The 19,361-nt window shown below is 44.0% G+C and overlaps 1 protein-coding gene across 7 annotated transcripts in view; it reads left to right on the top strand.

Annotated features, from left to right (window-relative positions):
- Positions 1 to 18,726, top strand: part of LOC143041491 (renalase-like) — a 34,955-nt gene extending 16,229 nt beyond the window's left edge. For 6 of the 7 annotated variants that reach the window (XM_076213431.1, XM_076213435.1, XM_076213433.1 and 3 more), the window contains exons 7-9: positions 258 to 290; positions 6,823 to 6,992; positions 18,398 to 18,726. In XM_076213431.1, the coding sequence (XP_076069546.1) occupies positions 258 to 290; positions 6,823 to 6,992; positions 18,398 to 18,556 (362 nt within the window). In that variant the 3' untranslated portion in view covers positions 18,557 to 18,726. The remainder of the gene's footprint in view (positions 1 to 257; positions 291 to 6,822; positions 6,993 to 18,397) is intronic. The other variant, XM_076213436.1, reaches the window with a different exon arrangement.
- The last annotated feature ends 635 nt before the right edge of the window (positions 18,727 to 19,361 follow it).

Consider the following 19,361-nt stretch of genomic DNA (forward strand, 5'->3'; position numbering starts at 1 on the left):
ATCTTTTTATTCTTTTAAAAAGAATTGTCATACATTTCCCAGTTGACAAATTTAATCAGTTTTACATCTGCTCACCCCTTGGTTCCACTTTCTTTGCGTATTTTTACCTCTCTTTGATTCAATATCTGTTGTAAGCTTCCTTGTTTGTAGGCACCTGGTAGCTATTGCTAGGGCTGTTAGTGCATGGTTGTATTTTTTGATGAGCATACATGCTTCTCATCATCATTATTTAATTTTGATCTATATTTCATTTTCAGTGCTCTCTAGGCTGAAAAGCCAGCCCAATACAGGTAGGTAGTGGTTCTATATAATAATAACATCCTTGCTTCATGGTAATGTATCTGAAACTAACAGTGCTTATTTTTAACAAGCTTAGAACTGGTGCCATCAGATGACAATTTTTTTTTTTTTTTTTTTTTTTCTGAGATTAGATATGGCAGTTAGAAGTGTTTTTATTTTAGTAAAGTGTTTGCTAACTACTAGTTAGGTGCTTGCTTGTTCATTTCAGAAAAATAACTGAAGTTTCAACATCTACAGAATGTGTGCCATTATCTGATGTTGGTTGACAATAGAATTTTATATTCACCAGAATGCCACTTTTAATTTCCTTGTTCTACCTCCTATGCTGCTCCCATTCATTATTTTTGCCTGAACTTTATTGAGCCAGTCTCGTTTTTGCTTTTCCCTTCCACCTGTCATTGGCACATGTTTGTTCACCCCCCAAGTTGTAAGGGTAAGAAAAGGTTTCCCATATCCTCTTAGATGTGGTGGTTTTCATAAGTTCCACCAAGTCTTCTTGCCTTGGCTGTATTTCCCTAACAATGTACATATACCAATGGCTTTTTTCCCCTTACAAGGGAGGTAGCCAAAGTCAAAGGCATAATCCCACTCCCACCCATTTCATCCCCACATATTCCACTCCCATTCAATACCTCCCTCTCCCTCTTTTCTTGGCTATTCCTGGATGATGGGTCATCCCTGCATCTCTTCCACTGCCCTGGGTCAGAAGCAGTGCAGCAAGACACAGCACATCCACAACAAGGCTGCTCCATTTAATCGGCAGATCCCCTCTGTCCGCTCATGCAGAAAATGAGATGGGGAAAAATCCCTTCTTGCTGTGCCAAAATATTCACATATACTCCCTCAACCCTCCTGTCCCCCATCTACTCTCATGCATCACAGTATCATCCATACACAACCATTCTCCACTCACCCCTATCTTCTGTCTTCTCCATTCCTTCTTCAACAGATATTCCCAGCTTTCTTAATGCCCCTTTTACCCCATCCATCCATCTCATCCTTGGTCGTCCCTTCACGTTCACGCCCTCCACCTCTGCCTTCCACACCTCTTTTACTAATCTTAATTCACTCATTCTTTCCATGTGCCCAAACCATCCCAATACTCTTTCATCAATCCTATCTCCCAACTCCCTTTCCACCCTTGCTCTCCTTGTTTCTCACTCTATCCAACCTAGTAACTCCTACCATACTTCTCAGGTATTTCATTTGAAACACATTTAAACTTTATGTTCCATATTTCTGCCCCATACAGTGCTGTCGCCATAATTGCTCGTTCATGCAATCTCCTCTTAGCGACCATTCCCAAATGTCTTCTCATTACACTATCCTCCCAAGGCATTTGCTTGCTTCTCTCAATCTACATTCTACCACTCCCTTTCCCACCACATTTGCACCTAAGTATCTAAAGCTACCACTTCCAGTCTCTTTCCTTTAATACTCACTTCCAATTTGCTGCCATCCTCTCCCCTTGTATATCACATCAACTTTTACCTATTATCTTAAACTTCCTTCTTTCCCATGCCTTCCCAAACTCCATCACTAACTTCCTTAATCCCTCCTCTGATCCTGCTACAAGCACAGTTTTGTCAGCAAACAACAACTGGCTTATCTCCTATTTTTCTCCATTTTCTTTAGCCATCTCTAATCCCCAGCCCATTACCCTTGTGTTTACCTCTTGCACCACCCCATCCATGTATAAATTGAACAGTCAAGGTGACATAACACATCCCTGGGAAAGTCCCACCTTTACCTCAAACCAATCTCACCATTTCTAATTCTAACACAGGCATACATACATACATACATACATACATATACCAAGGCTTTTTCCCCCTTTCAAGGGAGGTAGCCAAAAAGGGAAAGGCATAAATACACTCCCACCCATTTCATCCCTAAATACACTCCACACCCCTCCCACCCTCCCTCTCATCTGAGCACCTCCTGGATGACGGGTCATCCCTGCACCTTGTCCACCGCCCTGGGTCAGAAGCAGTGTCGCAAGACACAGCACATCCACAGCAAGGCCGCTTCATTTAATCGGCGACCCCCCCTCTCCGTCCCCCCTTGCATATAAGGAGAGGACGGGGAGAAATCCCTTCGGGCTGCGTCAAAATTTACTCACACATACTACCTCACCCCCCCCCCCTGCCCATTCCTCCTCATGCAATCACAACATCATCCATATACAACCATTCTCCACTCACCTCTGTCTTCCGTCCTCTCCCTTCCTTCCTCAACAGAAATTCCCCTCTTCCCCAAAGCCCCCTTCACCCCATCCATCCACCTCATCCTAGGACGTCCCCTCATGTTCACTCCCTCCACATCTGCCTTCCATACCTCTTTTACTAGTCTTTCTTCACTCATTCTTTCCATGTGTCCAAACCATCCTAATATTCTTTCATCAACCATATCTCCCAGCTCCTTTTTCACCCCTGTTCTCCTCCTCACCTCCTCATTTCTCACTCTATCCAGCCTAGTAACCCCCACCATACTTCTCAGACACCTCATCTCAAACACATTCAAACTCCTCTCTTCTTCTCTTATGTTCCACGTTTCTGCCCCATACAGTGCTGTTGGCACAATCACTCCTTCATACAGTCTCCTCTTCGCATCCATTCCTAAATGTCTATTCCTCATTACACTCTTTAATCCACCAAGGCATTTACTCGCTTCTCTCAATCTACATTCTACCTCCACCTTCACTCCACCTTTTCCTGCTACACTTGCACCCAAGTATCTAAAACTATCCACTTCCTCCAGTCGCTCTCCCTTAATGTTCACTTCCAGTCTACTGCCACTTTCACCCCTTGTACATCTCATCACCTTACTTTTACCCACATTTATCTTTAGCTTTCTTCTATCACATACTCTCCCAAACTCTGCCACCAGCTTCCTCAATCCCTCCTCCGACCCTGCCACAAGCGCAGTGTCGTCCGCAAACAACAGCTGGCTCACCTCCCACTTTTCTCCATTTTCTTTAACCATCTCCAATCCCTGACCCACTACCCTAGCATTCACGTCTCGCACCACCCCATCCATGTATAAGTTGAACAGCCAGGGCGACATAACGCATCCTTGACGAAGTCCCACCTTTACTTCAAACCACTCACTCTCTCCATTTCTAATCCTGACACAAGCTCTACTACTCTCATAAAAACTCTTGACAGCTCCCAAAAGCTTTCCTCCTATCCCATAAATCTGCATAACCTCCCACAGTGCCTTTCTGTCTACCCTATCATAAGCCATTTCCAGATCCATAAAAGCCCAAAAAACATCCTTCCCCTTCTCACATATCTGTCTTACCACAAAGATCTGATCTACACAACTTCTACCTGTCCTAAATCCACACTGTTCCTCACCAATTACTCCTTCTGTTCCTCTCCTAATCCTCTCAATCAAGATCCTCCCATAAGCCTTCCCAACTACACTTAACAAGCTAATCCCTCTGAAACTACTACATTCACACTTGTCCCCTTTTCCCTTGTAAAGAGGAACTATACAGGCACTTCTCCAGTCCTCCGGTACTCTACCCTCTCTCCAGCAAACATTAAATAACCTCACCAACCAGTCCACCATCACTGTACCTCCCTTTTTCAGACATTCTGCATGGCATCCATCCAGACCAGGTGCCTTACCTGCTTTCATCATCTTAACAACTGCCTTCACCTCATCCTTCCTTATTTCTCCTCCATTCTCCTCACTCATCACTCTCATTTTCTTTGCATTTCCCACTGCAGCTATCTTTCCTTCCCTATCCTCCTTCACATTTAGCAACTCCCTAAAATATTCTGCCCATCTTCCCCTTACTGCCTTCTCTTCCATTATCATCTCCTTTTACCTTTTCTTCCCTACTTGATTCGCCTCCTCTTCCTCTCTTAATTTCTTTCCAAAACATCTTTTTATTACTTTCAAAATTTTCTGTCATACTCTTACCCCATTTCACATCTGCTCTCCTCTTTGCCTCCTTTACCTTTTGCTTTACTTCTCTTTTCTTTTCTTTGTACGTCTCATATGACTCCTTCGTCCTCTTTTGTAACCAATCTGTGAATGCTCGCTTCTTCTCTTCTACAACCTTCTTTGTTTCCTCATCCCACCATTCACTACCCATTCTACTATTTCCCCCTGTCCTTGTTCCACACACCATCCTTGCACACTTTATGACTCCCTCCTTGAACCATCCCCATTCCTCCTCCACACCCATCTCTGCTCCATCCTTTACTCCCTCCCACTCCTCCTTCAGCATCTTTTCGTACTCCTTCTCCTTTTCCTTTTCATTCAAGGAGTTCACTCTAAGAACCTCCCTACCTTTTGTCCCTTTCCTCTTTCTCCATCTATCCTCCACTCTCAGCTTACCTTCCACCAAAAAATGATCTGATATTCCCCCACCCTCTCCCCTTAGCACATGTACATCCCTAACTCTTCCTATCATAATCCTATTTACCACTACATAATCCATTAGCGCTCTATCTACCACCCTTCCCTCCACCACCCTCTCCCATGTGTACTTATGCTTGACTTTCTTCCGAAACACTGTATTTGCTATCATCAACTCTCTTTCTAGACACATTTCCACCATCAACTCTCCACTACGATTCTTTCCTGGAACTCCACACTTCCCAACCACTCCATCGATTGGACCATTTCCCACCCTAGCATTAAGGTCTCCCAGTACTATTACATTGACATTTCTTCCTAAACCCTCTATGCACTCATTTAAATCTATCCAAAAGGCCTCCCTTTCTTCCACGCTCTTCTCACTGCCAGGCCCATATGCACTTACAAAGACCCACATCTCCTTTCCCAGTTTCACCTTCATCCACATTATCCTTGAGGAAACCTCCTTCCACTCCACTACCTGTTTACCTATCTCCTCACTTACTAGAATAGCCACCCCTTCCCTCCCTCGCCCTCTCTTCACTCCTGATAACCTCCCACTTACACTCCCAAACTTACACTCACCCTTCCCTTTCAACTTAGTTTCACTCAAAGCCAACACATCCATCTTTCTTCTCACAAACATACTACCTATCTCTTCCCTTTTACTCTCATCTGTACCACATCCACGCACACTAAAAGACCCAAACCTTAGGGTGCTGGTCCGAGGCTCTCCAGCACCCCTTATGCCTTCACTTTTATTTTTAGGATATATGCCCCGTGGGGCTACAGGGAGAAGGATGCCTAGTCCCACTCCCCGTCCCTTTCTTCTCGCCTCTTACGATCCAAGTGGGATACTTGGTGGCAGTATTCTTTTCCCCCACCACCAGTACTCTACCCTCTTTTAGACAAACAGGCACTACTATTGTAAAAACTCTTGACTGCTCTTAACATCTTTCTTTCTATCCCATATATCTGCAATAGCTCCCAGAGTGTCTTTGTGTCTACTGTCATAAGCATTTTCCAATTCCATAAAAACCATATCCTTACCTTTTCCCAAAACTTTCTCACACATCTGCCTTACCACAAAAATCTGAACCATGCAACCCCTACCTGTCCTAAACCCACACTGTACCTCTTCTAATCCTCTCAATCAAGACCCTCCCATATGCCTTCCCAACTACACTGAAACTTGTCCTCTTTTTCCCTTGTAAAGTGGAACTATACAGGCACTCCTCCAGTCATCCAATACTCTATCCACTTTTAGACAAACATTAAACAACCTCACCAGCTAGTTCACCATCACTGTACCTCCCTTTTTCAGACATTCTGCATGGCATCCATCCAGACCAGGTGCCTTACCTGCTTTCATCATCTTAACAACTGCCTTCCCAACTACACTGAAACTTGTCCTCTTTTTCCCTTGTAAAGTGGAACTAAACAGGCACTCCTCCAGTCATCCAGTACTCTACCCTCTTTTAGACAAACATTAAACAACCTCACCAGCTAGTCCACCATCACTGTACCTCCCATTTTTAGACACTGCATGACATCCATCTCACCAAGGTGCCTCACCTGCTCTCATCATTTGAATAAGTGCATTCACCTCATCTTTCCTTATTTCTCTTCCATTTTCCTCATTCATCACTGTCATTTTCTTAGTGATTCCCACTGCAACTACCTTTCCCTCCCTATTCTTCACATTTAGCAACTCCCTAAAATACTCTAACCATCTTCCTCACTGTCGTCTCTTATCATCTATCCATCTGCACCTTTAGCTTTTCTTTACTTGATTTGCTCCTCTTCCTTTCTTAATTTCCTTCCAAAACATCTGTCTCCTTTATCTTGTGCTTTACTTCTCTTGTTTTCTTTGTACCTCTCATATGATTCTCTCGTCCTGTTTTGTAACGAATTTGTGAAACCTCATTTCTTCTCTTCCACAACCTTTTTTGCTTCATCATCCCACCACTCACCCTTCCTTCTATTTCCCTAGCTGCCAACTGAAATTCAAGTATTACATAATTCAATGAGTCACTGATGTCAGGTTCTTTGGTAAGTAGCAAGTCCAACCTCTGTGTGTTTCTATGTGTGTCTCAGTCAATGTCAGTGGCAATTATGAATCACACTTAGTTATTTTATTGTTTTCAGGTCAGCCTGGCCCTAGTGTTATATTCCATACCTCTGTACCATTTGGTAAAGCGCATTTGGATAAAACACCTGAAGAAGTCAAAGGGATACTTGAACAGAAAGTAAAGGAAATGTTTCCTGAATGGCCACAGCCCAAGGAAATCAAGTGCCAGAAGTGGAGATTTTCACAGGTAAGAAATTGTTTTGTCTACATCATGTGCATTATAAGGTAAAAAAAAATTCATGGTGTTGTCAGATGTTAGTTATGACACTGTAGTTAAAGAGGAAACCAAATGCATTCTTGGGTTCCTGCCCTGAAATCATCCACCCTAGATATATTGTGTTTATGTCTTGTATGCTGCCAGTGCTGTGTACTGTAAAGATGTGTGGAAATGTATATGAAGCAGCCTGGCAGAATGAGCATATTTCATCTCATGTTAATATGTCCTGTGCAGTGGGCACAGCATACATACATCATACATATACCAAGGCATTTTCCCCCTTACTAGGGCGGTAGCCAAAAAGGAAAAGGCATAAAATCATTCCCACCCACTCCATCCCTGAAAACACTCCACACCCCTCCCATCTAAGCACCTCCTAGATGACGGGTCATCCCTGCACCCTGTCCACTGCCCTGGGTCAGAAGCAGTGTCACAAGACACAGCACATCCACAGCAAGGCCGCTTCATTAAATCGGCGACCCCCCATATAAAGGAGAGGACGGGGAGAAATCCCTTCGGGCTGCATCAAAATTTTGCTCACACACACTACCTCACCCCCCATCCCCCTGTCCATTCCACCTCATGCATCACAACATCTTCCATATACAACCATTCTCCATTCACCCCTGTCTTCTGTCCTCTCCTGTCCTTCCTCAACAGACATTCCCCTCTTCCCCAAAGCCCCCTTCACCCCATCCATCCATCTCATCCTAGGACGTCCCCTCATGTTCACTCCCTCCACATTTGCCTTCCATACCTCCTTTACTAGTCTTTCTTCACTCATTCTCTCCATGTGTCCAAACCATCCTAATACTCTTTCATCAACCCTATCTCCCAACTCCCTTTCCACCCCTGTTCTCCTCCTCACCTCCTCATTTCTCACTCTATCTAGCCTAGTAACCCCCATCATACTTCTCAGACACTTCATCTCAAACACATTCAAGCTCCTTCTCTCTTCCTCTCTTATGTTCCATGTTTCTGCTCCATACAGTGCTGTTGGCACAACCACTCCTTCATACAGTCTCCTCTTAGCATTCATTCACAAATTTCTGTTCCTCATTACACTCTTAAATCCACCAAGGCATTTACTTGCTTCTCTCAATCTACATTCTACCTCCACCTTTTCCTGCCACATTTGCACCCAAGTATCTAAAACTATCCACTTCCTCCAGTTGCTCTCCCTTAATGCTCACTTCCAGATTACTGCCACTTTTGTCCCTTGTACATCTCATCACCTTACTTTTACCCACATTTATCTTCAGCTTTCTTCTATCACACACTCTCCCAAACTCTGTCACCAACTTCCTCAATCCCTCCTCCGATCCTGCCACAAGCGCAGTGTCGTCCGCAAACAACAGCTGGCTCACCTCCCACTTTTCTCCATTTTCTTTAACCATCTCCAATCCCTGACCCAATACCCTTGCATTTACCTCTCGCACTACCCCATCCATGTATAAGTTGAACACCCAGGGTGACATAACGCATCCTTGACGCAGTCCCACCTTTACCTCAAACCACTCACTCTCTCCATTTCTAATCCTGACACAAGCTCTACTACTCTCATAAAGACTCGACAGCTCCCAGAAACTTTCCACCTCTCCCGTATATCTGCATAACCTCCCACAGTGCCTTTCTGTCTACTCTGTCATATGCCTTTTCCAGATCCATAAAGGCCCAAAAAAACATCCTTCCCCTTTCCTATAGCTTTCTCACATATCTGTCTTTCCACAAAAATCTGATCTACACAACCTCTACCTGTCCTAAATCCACACTGTTCCTCACCAATTACTCCCTCTGTTCCTCTCCTAATCCTCTCAATCAAGATCCTCCCATAAGCCTTCCCAACTACACTTAACCCCTTCCATACGGTGCCGCACAAGTAGGCGTCATGGGGAGCGAGTGTATTCGCGAGGCTGCCATATCGGCGTCTTGATTATATTTATTGTAGTCGCCCCTCCATAATGACATTCTTTCTAACTCTTTTGTAATCGCATTTTCTATGGTTATCAAAATTCACGGGTGAAGAGAGAACGATCGATATAAGCGGTGACTATATTTTATGATGCGAGTATTATTACGACACGTCGTAAGGCTGGCATTGGCTGCTGCCACCGAGATCTAAGTCCATGACGCCTACGTGTGCGGCACCGTATGGAAGGGGTTAACAAGCTAATCCCTCTGAAACTACTACATTCACACTTGTCCCCTTTTCCCTTGTAAAGTGAAACTATACAAGCACTCCTCCAGTCCTCTGGCACTCTACCTTCTCTCCAGCAAACATTAAATAACCTCACCAACGAGTCCACCATCATGGCATCCATCCAGACCAGATGCCTTACCTGCTTTCATCATCTTAACAACTGCCTTCACTTCATCCTTATTTCTCCTCCATTTTCCTCACTCATCACTCTCATATTCTTAGCATTTCCCACTGCAGCTATCTTTCCCTCCCTATCCTCCTTCACATTTAGCAACTCCCTAAAATATTCTGCCCATCTTCCCCTTACTGCCTTCTCCTCCATTATCATCTCTCCATCTGCACCTTTTACCTTTTGTTCTCATGTTAATATGTCCTGTGCAGTGGGCATAGCAGTGTCTGCTTATAGGTCAGAGTGCATGAAATTTATTTATTTATTTTCCAAAACTCCAAGCAGGGTAAATGAAAAAACATTGCCAACCATTCCCACAAAATATTTTTGCTATTGAACTTGAATTTAGCAGGAAGGGGGGATGCTGGTACTGCTCATGTGTTCGTGAAGGAGGCTTTGTCCCATCCATGGGCCTCAAAGAAGCTTTAGGTTGAGTCACGAGGCCAGGCAGCACATGAGTCACATGGGCTGGCCCCACGAGCGATTCTCTTGGGGGTCCTCTGGGTCAAAGGTTGTGGAATGGCCAAAGAAGAGGTGAGGACGGGAGGAGTCAGGACCCCACAGAAGTTGAGTATGGAAGTGAAATTGTGTGGAGCCTTGACAAGAAACCGTCAATGAAGTTGTCCTCACGATAGGGCTGGAACTTGAAGGCAGGGGTGGAGCTGGCCATCAGACTGCAGGGGTAGCAGCAGGTGACAGTCCGTTTACCATAGGGTAGTAAGTCTTGGGGTATTCGGCTACTCCTATAGGACTGGAGTTATCCTTTACGTTGTGGATGACATCAAAGAGGTTGGTGCAGTTCAGGAGGCTGCTCAGGGAATCTTGTACCTGGAATGCATGCTGGGATAACATTGTATGGTGGCATTGGAGTGTGGTTGCAACATCTCCCTGAATAGATAGACACCGTCTCAGAATGGTCGTGGTTAGTGGGTGGAGTGTAAAGCCCAAAACTGTCAGGTCACTGATTTGACCCAAACTTAGCCCAGAGGGAGAGAGTTGTGCACGGTGAACAGTGAGGTAGAAGGGAAGAACCTGGTACTAGTACAACAGTGCTAGTATACAAGTACTAGTACATTAATAATATTACACTAATATTAGTATAGTATTACTACTGCTACCCGTCTGGGGTATTGGCCGCTTGTTATTGTGGCAAAGTAGCATGCAGTCGATACTTTAGGGTCTATATGGGGCGCCCCTACGGACCAGAGCCACACATCATTTCGTCTATGAAAGAGGAAAACTCTGTTCATAGAGAAATGTTGACACTTTTATACGACGACTGTCCCTCCGTTATGCTGTCCCCCAACCCCTTGTTGCTATACTGTACCATTTCTTTGAGTATTTCTTTTTCTGTGGTGGGGGAAAAGAATACTGCCACCAAGTATTCCCACTTGGATCGTAAGAGGCGAGAAGAAAGGGATGGGGATTGGGACTAGGCATCCTTCTCCTTGTAGCCCCACAGGGCATATTCCTAAAAGTAAAGGCAAAGGCATAAGAGGGTCTGGAAGTTCTCGGACCAGCACCCTAAGGTTTGGGTCTTTTAATGTGCGTGGGTGTGGTACAGATGAGAGTAAAAGGGAAGAGATAGGTAGTATGTTTGTGAAAAGAAAGATGGATGTGTTGGCTTTGAGTGAAACTAAGTTGAAAGGGAAGGGCGATTGTAAGTTTGGGAGTGTAAGTGGGAGGTTATCAGGAGTGAAGAGAGGGCGAGGGAGGGAAGGGGTGGCTATATTAGAAAGTGAAGAGATAGGCAAATGTGTAGTGGAGTGGAAGGAGGTTTCCTCAAGGATAATGTGGATGAAGGTGAAACTGGGAAAGGAGATGTGGGTCTTTGTAAGTGGATATGGGCCTGGCAGTGAGAAGAGTGTAGAAGAAAGGGAGGCCTTTTGGATAGATTTAAATGAGTGCATAGAGGGTTTAGGGAGAAGTGTAAATGTAATAGTACTGGGAGACCTTAATGCTAGGGTAGGAAAGGAGCCAATTGATGGAGTGGTTGGGAAATGTGGAGTTCCAGGAAAGAATCGTAGTGGAGAGTTGATGGTGGAAATGTGTCTAGAAAGAGAGTTGATGATAGCAAATACAGTGTTTCGGAAGAAAGTCAAGCATAAGTACACATGGGAGAGGGTGGTGGAGGGAAGGGTGGTAGATAGAGCTTTAATGGACTATGTATTGGTAAATAGGATTATGTTAGGAAGAGTTAAGGATGTACATGTGCTAAGGGGTGAGGGTAGGGGAATGTCATATCATTTTCTGGTGGAAGGTAAGTTGAGAGTGGAGGACAGATGGAGAAAGAGGAAAGGGACAAAAGGTAGGGAGGTTCTTAGAGTGAACTCTTTAAATGAAGAGGAAAAGGAGAAGGAGTACAAGAAGAAGCTGAAGGAGGAGTGGGAGGAAGTGAAGGATAGAGTAGAGGTAGGTGTGGAGGAGGAATGGGGATGGTTCAAGGAGGGAGTCACAAAGTGTGCAAAGATGGTGTGTGGAACAAGAAGGACAGGAGGAAATAGAAGGAAGGGTAGTGAATGGTGGGATGAGGAAATGAAGAAGGTTGTAGAAGAGAAGAAGCGAGCTTACACAGTTTGGTTACAAAATAGGACGAGGGAGTCATATGAGACGTACAAAGAAAAGAAAAGAGAAGTAAAGAAAAGGGTAAAGGAGGCAAAGAGGAGAGCAGATGTAAAATGGGGTAAGAGTATGACAGAAAATTTTGAAAGTAATAAAAAGATGTTTTGGAAAGAAATTAAGAGAGGAAGAGGAGATGAATCAAGTAGAGAAGAAAAGGTAAAAGGTGCAGATGGAGAGATGATAATGGAGGAGAAGGCAGTAAGGGGAAGATGGGCAGAATATTTTAGGGAGTTGCTTAATGTGAAGGAGGATAGGGAGGGAAAGATAGCTGCAGTGGGAAATGCTAAGAAAATGAAAGTGATGAGTGAGGAAAATGGAGGAGAAATAAGGAAGGATGAATTGAAGGCAGCAGTTAAGATGATGAAAGCAGATAAGGCACCTGGTCTGGATGGATGCCATGCAGAATGTCTTAAAAAAGGAGGTATAGTGATAGTGGACTGGTTGGTAAGGTAATTTAATGTTTGCTGGAGAGAAGGTAGAGTGCCGGAGGACTGGAGGAGTGCTTGTATAGTTCCACTTTACAAGGGAAAGGGGGACAAGTGTGAATGTAGTAGTTTCAGAGGGATTAGCTTGTTAAGTGTAGTTGGGAAGGCTTATGGGAGGATCTTGATTGAGAGGATTAGGAGAGGAACAGAGGGAGTGATTGGTGAGGAACAGTGTGGGTTTAGGACAGGTAGAGGTTGTGTAGATCAGATTTTTGTGGTAAGACAGATATGTGAGAAAGCTATAGGTAAGGGGAAGGATGGTTTTGGGTCTTTATGGATCTGGAAAAGGCTTATGACAGGATAGACAGAGGGGCACTGTGGGAGGTTATGCGGATATACGGGATAGGAGGAAAGCTTCTGGGAGCTATCAAGAGTTTTTATGAGAGTAGTAGAGCTTGTGTCAGGATTAGAAATGGAGAGAGTAGGTGGTTTGAGGTAAAGGTGGGACTTTGTCAAGGATGCGTTATGTCACCCTGGCTGTTCAACTTATACATGGATGGGGTAGTGCGAGAGGTAAATGCAAGGGTAGTGGGTCAGGGATTGGAGATGGTTAAAGAAAATGGAGAAAAGTGGGAGATGAGCCAGCTGTTGTTTGCGGATGACACTGCGCTTGTGGCAGGATCGGAGGAGGGATTGAGGAAGTTGGTGACAGAGTTTGGGAGAGTATGTGATAGAAGAAAGCTAAAGATAAATGTGGGTAAAAGTAAGGTGATGAGATGTACAAGGGGTGAAAGTGGCAGTAATCTGGAAGTGAGCATTAAGGGAGAGCGACTGGAGGAAGTGGATAGTTTTAGATATTTGGGTGCAAATGTAGCAGGAAAAGGTGGAGTGAAGGTGGAGGTAGAATGTAGATTGAGAGAAGCGAGTAAATGCCTTGGTGGATTAAAAAGTGTAATGAGGAATAGACATTTGGGAATGGATGCTAAGAGGAGACTGTATGAAGGAGTGATTGTGCCAACAGCACTGTATGGAGCAGAAACATGGAACATGAGAGAGGAAGAGAGAAGGAGCTTGAATGTGTTTGAGATGAAGTGTCTGAGAAGTATGATGGGGGTTACTAGGCTAGATAGAGTGAGAAATGAGGAGGTGAGGAGGAAAACAGGGGTGGAAAAGGAGCTGGGAGATAGGGTTGATGAAAGAGTATTAGGATGCTTTGGACACATGGAAAGAATGAGTGAAGAAAGACTAGTAAAGGGGGTATGGAAGGCAGATGTGGAGGGAGTGAACATGAGGGGACGTCCTAGGATGAGATGGATGGATGGGGTGAAGGGGGCTTTGGGGAAGAGGGGAATGTCTGTTGAGGAAGGACGGGAGAGGACAGAAGACAGGGGTGAATGGAGAATGGTTGTATATGGAAAATGTTGTGATGCATGAGGTGGAATGGACAGGGGGATGGGGGGTGAGGTAGTGTGTGTGAGCAAAATTTTGACGCAGCCCGAAGGGATTTCTCCCCGTCCTCTCCTTTATATGGGGGGACGGAGAGGGGGGGGGGTCGCCGATTTAATGAAGCGGCCTTGCTGTGGATGTGCTGTGCCTTGCCACACTGCTTCTGACCCAGGGCAGTGGACAGGGTGCAGGGATGAGGAGGTGCTAAGATGGGAGGGAGGGTGGAGGGGTGTGGAGTGTTTTCAGGGATGGAATGGGTGGGAATGATTTTATGCCTTTTCCTTTTTGGCTACCTCCCTGGTAAGGGGGAAAAAGCCTTGGTATATGTATGTACTACTACTGCTAGTACAGTAGTACTAGTACATACATATACCAAGGCGTTTGTCCCCTTATAAAGGAGGTAGCCAAAAAGGGAAAGGCATAAAATCATTCCCACCCATTTCATCCCTGCATACACTCCACACCCCTCCCACCCTCCCTCTTATCTGAGCACCTCCTGGATGACGGGTCATCCCTGCACCCTGCCCACTGCCCTGGGTCAGAAGCAGTGTCACAAGACACAGCACATCCACATCAAGGCCGCTTCATTAAATTGGCGACCCCCCCCTCTCCGTCCCCCCTTGCATACAAGGAGAGGACGGGGAGAATCCCTTCGGGCTGCGTCAACTTTTGCTCACGCATACTACCTCATCCCCCCCACTGCCCATTCCACCTCATGCAATCACAACATCATCCATATACAACCATTCTCCATTCACTCCTGTCTTCTGTCATCTCCCGTCCTTCCTCAACAGACATTCCCCTCTTCCCCAAAGCCCCCTTTACCCCATCCATCCACCTCATCCTAGGACGTCCCCTCATGTTCACTCCCTCCACATCTGCCTTCCATACCTCTTTTACTAGTCTTTCTTCACTCATACTTTCCATGTGTCCAAACCATCTCAATATTCTTTCATCAACCCTATCTCCCAGCTCCTTTTCCACACCTGTTTTCCTCCTCACCTCCTCATTTCTCACTCTATCTAGCCTAGTAACCCCCACCATACTTCTCAGACACGTCATCTGAAACACATTCAAACTCCTCCTCTCTTCTTCTCTTATGTTCCATGTTTCTGCCCCATACAGTGCTGTTGGCACAATCACTCCTTCATACAGTCTCCTCTTCGCATCCATTCCCAAATGTCTATTGCTCATTACACTTTTTAATCCACCAAGGCATTTACTCGCTTCTCTCAATCTACATTCTACCTCCACCTTTTCCTGCCACATTTGCACGCAAGTATCTAAAACTATCCACTTCCTCCAGTCGCTTTCCCTTAACCTCTTCCATACGGTGACGCCTACGTAGGCATCATGAGCAAGTGGGTACGCGAGGATGCCGACGTCGGCGTCTTGATTATATTTATTGTAGTCGTACCTGCGTGACCCTCATACTATGTAAACTGGCTTCATCATATTTTCTATGGTTATCAAAATTCACAGGTGAAAGAGAACGAGCGATAGAGCACCGACTTTATTTTTTATAATGCGAGTATTATGACGCAACATCACACGTCTGGCAGCTAATGCTGCCAAACGTGCAATGTGACCCATATTGAAGGGGTTAATGCTCACTTCCATTCTACTGCCACTTTCACCCCTTGTACATCTCATCACCTTACTTTTACCCACATTTATCTTTAGCTTTCTTCTATCACACACTCTCCCAAACTCTGTCACCAACTTCCTCAATCCCTCCTCCGATCCTGCCACAAGCGCAGTGTCGTCCGCAAACAACAGCTGGCTCACCTCCCACTTTTCTCCAGTCCCTTTCCCACTACCTTTGCATTTACCTCTCGCACTACACCATCCATGTATAAGTTGAACAGCCAGGGCGACATAACGCATCCTTGTGTAGTACTCTTATAATAGTGCTCTAGTGCTATTGTTCTAGTTCTCGGGTAATATTCTAGTACTGTAATAGTGTTCTAGTACCCTTGTGCTAGTGTTCAAGTACTCTACTACTTGTAGTTCTCCAGTAAAAGTGCTGTACTGTAGTTTTAGAACTCTAGTACTCAAATATTGGTTTTCTAGTACTCTACCAGAATAATAGAATACTAATACTAGTGTTGTAGTATTCTAGTAGTGTAGTATTAGTGTTCTTGTACCCTAGTTCTATTCTAGTCTAGTGTTCTAGTACTACTGGTCCAGTACTTTAGTAACAGTTCTAGTGTTTTAGTACTAGCATAGTACTCTTATAATAGTGTTCTAATACATTAAGGAGTCATTACTTGCGGTGAAGGTCAAGAGGATGGTGGTTCGAACCCTGCCACTGGCGAAGTTGAACCAAGGGCATGGTTCATGAAATTCCATGCTACAAAGTCCTCTGTGAGGGGCACCGTCTTAGCCTTCTGATAGGGGGAGTTTGTGACGTTAACCACTTCCATACAGTGACGCCTACATAGGCGGCATGAGGAGCAAGTGGGTACTTGATGATGCCGATGTCAACATCTTGATTATATTTATTGTAGTTGTACCTACGTAACTTCCATTCTCACTAAACTGGCTTCGTCATATTTTCTATGGTTATCAAAATACACGGGTGAAAGAGAACGAGCGATTGCGCACCGACTTTATTTTTTATAATGCGATTATTATGACGCAACATCGCATGTCGGGCAGCTAATGCTGCCAGACGTGCGATGTGCCCCGGAGTGAAGAGGTTAAACCATATCATATTACATTAGTACTAGTGTTTTAGTACTCTAGTACCAATGTTCAAGTACTCTAGTACTTGTGCAGTTCATTAGTATTAGTATTCTAGAACTAGTACTAGTGTTTCAGTAGTCAAGTATTAGTTGTCTAGTACTCTAATAGAATAGAACAGTAGTACTAGTGATCTAGTACTCAAGTTATAGTCTTGTAGTTCTCTAGTACCAGGCTTCTATTACTCTAGTACTAGTCTTGTAGTAGTGTTCTAGTACCCTAGTACTAGTTTAGTACTCTTATAATAGTATTCTAGTTCTAGTGTTCAAGTGCAAGTGATGTAGCACCCTAGTAATAGTGTTCTGTTACTAGAGTACTAGTGTTTCAGAACTCTAGTAGTGTTTTACTTTAATGCTTGTTTTCTAGCAGTAATACTAATATTCAATCTAGTCCAAGTTCTAGTACTCCTTAACCCCTTCAATACAGGCCACATCGCATGTCTGGCAGCATTAGCTGCCAGACATGTGATGTTGTCATAATACTTGCATTATAAAAAAATAAAGTCACTGCTCTATCGCTCGTTCTCTTTCACCCGTGAATTTTGATAACCATAGAAAATATAATGAAGCCAGTTTACAGAGTATGGGGGTCACGCAGGTACGACTACAATAAATATAATCAAGACGCCGATGTCGGCATCCTCGTATACCCACTTGCTCATGATGCCTACGTAGGCGTCACCGTGTGGAAGAGGTTAAGGGAATTCATATAGATCCAAGAACAGACCAGGGAGAACTTTACACAGCTTGCAAAGCACTACAAGAAGCTAACACTAGTACGTTATACAAATCCTTGAGAGCAGAATATACCTTGCTGCTCATAAAACTACATTCTGCCCCAGTGTCCACATAGCACTGAAAGATAAGGAGTTGGGAAGAAACAGCAGCCACTAAAGGGACGATTTTGGACAGGTCACAGTTAATCTTTGGAATTGTGATGCAGGTACTTGAAAATGGGACTGAGCATGTTTGGGGACTGAACTAAGTAATGGATACTGCATGGACTTGAAAGTCAGTACTAATCTGACAACATCCATGTGGCCAACGATGGGAAAACAGCAATTTTTGCAGCAAGATGTTGAGGAGTTTCGCTGTATTCCGATGATACAGACTGGGCTGACGTAGGTAGCGAGTAGCCTGGAGATAAGCACAAACTTTTAAGGTGAAAATGGCTTGGTGTGATGTCCCCCAAATATGAAGCAATCCATTATTTCACTCTTTGCACTTCCACAAGAATGTTTTTGCAACTTTATAATAGTCTCCTTGCACTTCCGTAAAATAATTGTCAAACATTAAGTTTATGCTGCCACCATATGTTTCCATATGTCCAAGGTGGCAAATAAGAGTTCACACACCAGTATTGGTACAATTCATAACAAATCTATGCACAAGACAGTGCGTGAATCTTCAACCTGTGCAAATACAAGACTGCTTACCCATTTGGGGTAGGTCCAGTGCGGATTTTCAATTCCCTAGCACTAACCAGGTAGTGCTTTATGTGTACATAATTATATAAATAAATATGCACACTACAGGCTCCCATAACATCTATGAATAGAGATTTCCTCCATCACAAAATGATGTGTGGCTCTGGTCCACAGGGGCACCCTGTATAGACCCTACTGCTACCGAGCAGCTTTTAACACCACAATAGCATGCAGCCAATACCCCAGACAGGTGTTTAATTTTTTTTTTATAAATCTGTAATTTGTATAAGTTGTTCCTTACTAAGTCATTTGTTCATCTTTTCTTTTTCTTCAATCATGCAGGTAACGTCAGCCTTTCCCGGATTACCAGGATGTGTAGTTTTGGATAAAGGCTTAATTATAGGTGGTGACGGATTTACCCATTCCAACATGGATGGATGCATAGAATCGGCAAAAACAGTTGCTGAAAAAGTGAAAGAATGTGTTGACAGTTTACGTTAGCAAACTCCTATAGTTGTAGTTTATAACAAAACTTGTATACTGATGCTACATATTTGCATTTATCATTATTTCAGAGTATTTGTATTATGTGACTTTGTTGCCATTTTGTTAAAACCTATTTTCTAAAGTTTAGTTGTAAATAATGCTTTAAAAATAAATGCAGTATGTGATATATATTTTTTCTTTCACCTCTCAATGATTATGACTAATCTCCATTTAAAATCTATCCATATCCCAAGGGCCTCTAACCCCTATAAGGGAGGTAGCCAGCCATGGTATGTACCCACCCCCACACTTTTCACTTCCATCAATTACTCAATTGTCTCCTCGTGGATGAAGGGTCATCTGTCTCCTACCCACTGCTTGGGTTACAAGCAAGACAGCACATTCAGAGTAGGGCCACACATAAAAAAATTCTAATGACAGACTCCCCATACTAGATAACTATATGGTAACATGTAATCCATACTTTGGAACTGAGAAACGAGACAGGCAGAATGGGTATGAAAAGAGAGCTGGCAAACTGGGATAAATGACGAACACTGAAAATGTTTGGGCATACGGAAAGAAAGAGTCCCAAATAGTATGAAAGGCAGAGGTGGATGGAGTGAACTTGCAGGGAAGGCTGAATGAAATGGACAGATGAGGGAAGGGGGTTGTGTATAATAGGGATAATGGGCATAAGTGAGGAGATTGTGAGAGGATGATAATCTGACAACCTTATGGGATTCCTATTTGCCTTCTCTGTATTAATCACGAGGGGACAAAGGGCAAAAGGTTGGTATGTAATGAAGTGGTGGAAGTT

This window comes from Oratosquilla oratoria, chromosome 31, assembly GCF_046742065.1.
Source record: "Oratosquilla oratoria isolate Oo_2021 chromosome 31, ASM4674206v1, whole genome shotgun sequence".
Lineage (NCBI taxonomy): Eukaryota > Metazoa > Arthropoda > Malacostraca > Stomatopoda > Squillidae > Oratosquilla > Oratosquilla oratoria.